This window comes from Arachis ipaensis, chromosome B06 (genome assembly GCF_000816755.2).
Source record: "Arachis ipaensis cultivar K30076 chromosome B06, Araip1.1, whole genome shotgun sequence".
NCBI classification, from domain to species: domain Eukaryota; kingdom Viridiplantae; phylum Streptophyta; class Magnoliopsida; order Fabales; family Fabaceae; genus Arachis; species Arachis ipaensis.
The window spans coordinates 1778471-1780911 of NC_029790.2; the positions used below are offsets into that span (position 1 = coordinate 1778471).

Here is a 2441-nt window from a genome sequence, read left to right on the forward strand (position 1 = left end):
TGAAGGTTTTCAATCTACTTTTGCAACCGTGTGAATGTGCATACCTAATCTCCAATGTGAGGAAGACACCACAATTCTACAAACAGAAAAAATGATCACTTTCATTATTATATAACTATATCATGCTCCATAATGCGACACGTTTCGTCTTGAGACCCCTCAAATGGGAATCTTCAACACATGGAGATACCTAACTACATGCTACAAAATGTAACATCATGAAATTCGTTTTCTAATTGGTGGCATCGTGTTATTGTTCTTCTTCTTAAGACCACCTAATGGCAAAAGTAGAATCAATGGAAGAAAAGGAAAAAGTAGTATCACACATGCATAGGGATGATGATGAGATGAAAAAATATCAAACCGACAAGGTTAACCGTCAAATGATGGCTCTTCACTCTAAAACAACATTCAGTTGTGATTCTTGGGAGATCAGGATCAGCAACTTGGTACCCATTCTACATCTTCTCAATCATCTACATTTGTTAAGGGAATATAGTAATTAAAATGAACAGTTATATATATCTGGTCACTTAGACTAATTCACATATCATTGAATTGGGTGTATTTTTTTAATTACATTTATATCTCATTCAATAATTTAAAAATGTGAGTATATACATATACGAAAGAAATTGAGTTATTCAAATATTTTGCAATTAAAATTAAATAGGAAAATGACAAGTAGGATGATTGATACATGATGAAAATAAATGAGATGCACTACACAAGAGGGGGGGGTCTTGAGTAGGTTAAAAACTTTAGAAGTGAACCTTGAGTAATAGTACCGCTATCACTACCACAGAATCCTTGTTCCAATCAACGCCTGCAACCTACCTAATAATGACCAAACATTAAGCAAAGTGATGAGAAAAATTGAGGTTCTACCAGGTAGCTAGTGCTACAAAAGGGGGCATTAAATGAGAGGTTAGAACTTAGAAACACCAAGATGTAAATAATATTTTTTTGATTCCCCATAGGCCATAGTAGATAATGTCGTGGCTGGGGTGATTTTACTGTCTTGCCCCCAATTGAGGTGATGATGAGCTTGAACAGTTGAAAGTTGAAACTCCATCCACCAGATGAACCCTCCTAAAATGAAGAATAGTGAATAAATGTTACTTTGATTCAATACTGATTTCTTTCACTTAGGACTTGAACCCAAGTAACCCAGCCGATTGGCCAACACATTAACATCCTCTTCTTCATCTTGTGAAATGTCCAAATCACCCTCAAAATTCTCACTGAACAGCTCTTCCCAGAAGCCTTCATCATCAAGCTCCTTGTCAAGCCTCTCTTGCTCTTGCTCTTGCTCATGCTCATGTTCAGTACTCTCTCGCCTCCCTCTACCATATCCTTGCATCTCCATAGCCAGAATTTGAAGCTCAGAAGCTCCAAAGCCACCAGCATAACCAGCAAACTCTGGTGGATTCTCAACCTTAACAGTAGTGGCGCTGCAACTAGGCCCTTGCTCAATGGGCCTCCTCCTCTTCTTGGTCATGGCATCCTCAAGCTCCTTCCTCTTCTCCTTGTGCTGTATGAGTTGCTGTATAAACACGGGGTTCTTCATTGCTTTGGCCAAGAAAGCCATCATCTGCTGCTGCTTGATCTCAGTACCTTGCAGCCTCTGCTCCATTGCCTGAAGATACGATCTTGTGGTTTGTTGCTGCTGTCTTAGCCTCACAAGCTCCAACATCAAAACCTGCTTGTCACGCCTCAACCGGTCGATCTCTTCATCCAATCCGAACCGCCCTACTTCAAGGCAGTGACCCTGCTGCGACTGCGAAGTCTGCGTTTGAATTGGTGGCGGAGGCGCCTTCCTTCTCCTTATACTTGTCAACAGGTGCCTGTGCCCTCTCACAAACCCTTCATTCGCAAATTCCCATTTATCTGGATCAATCTTTCTAAAACCCTACAAAATAAGACAAATTTGAATTCTCAATAATTGTTCACATACCGCGGTAGCAGGTAAGAGAATTCCAGAAACCACGAGACCAATTGAATTAATTAAATATTCAATCATATAGTGCCAGGTAAATAATCACTAATCAGTAAAACCTTTTTACAGTAATTAACAATTATAACCGGTTTCTTTACACTGAAATTAGTAAGTTAAGAGTTAAGACACGTAATTAAAGAAATTAAAGAGAAGTCTTACGTAAGTGTTGAGCTGCCTTACGAAGCTGGAGAAGTTGTTATGCTTGAAGTATCTTGGAAGAAGGCCTCTGGAGAAGGCGTGCGGATCCCAAACCACGAAGCTTGCTCCGCTTCGGCTCCACGACACTACGTGGTCTGTGGCCGGATCGTCCACCGCGTCGAACGTCTTCGTCAGGAATGGTGGTGGCCCCGCTTCGTGGAGCCCCTCCATTGGCTGCGGCGGAGGAACCATCCTCGTCTCGTCATTTCCAGCCACAAAGTACGACGACGACGATGCTTCCTCC

General features: G+C 41.3%; 1 protein-coding gene across 3 annotated transcripts in view; it reads right to left on the bottom strand.

Annotated features, from left to right (window-relative positions):
* LOC107645210 (heat stress transcription factor A-6b) overlaps positions 1–2441 on the bottom strand; it is a 26871-nt gene that overhangs the window by 4907 nt on the left and 19523 nt on the right. Inside the window, exons 3-5 of one of the 3 annotated variants that reach the window (XR_002348099.1) lie at positions 2159–2441; positions 774–1912; positions 369–476 (exon numbers count right to left, since the gene is read on the bottom strand). Coding sequence is in view for 1 of the 3 variants with exons in the window: in XM_016349184.2 (XP_016204670.1) it covers positions 1145–1912; positions 2159–2389 (999 nt within the window). In the remaining 2 variants the exon portion in view is untranslated. Of the gene's footprint in view, positions 1–86; positions 477–640; positions 1913–2158 lie in introns of those variants that run through there. The other 2 variants (XR_002348098.1, XM_016349184.2) reach the window with 2 other exon arrangements.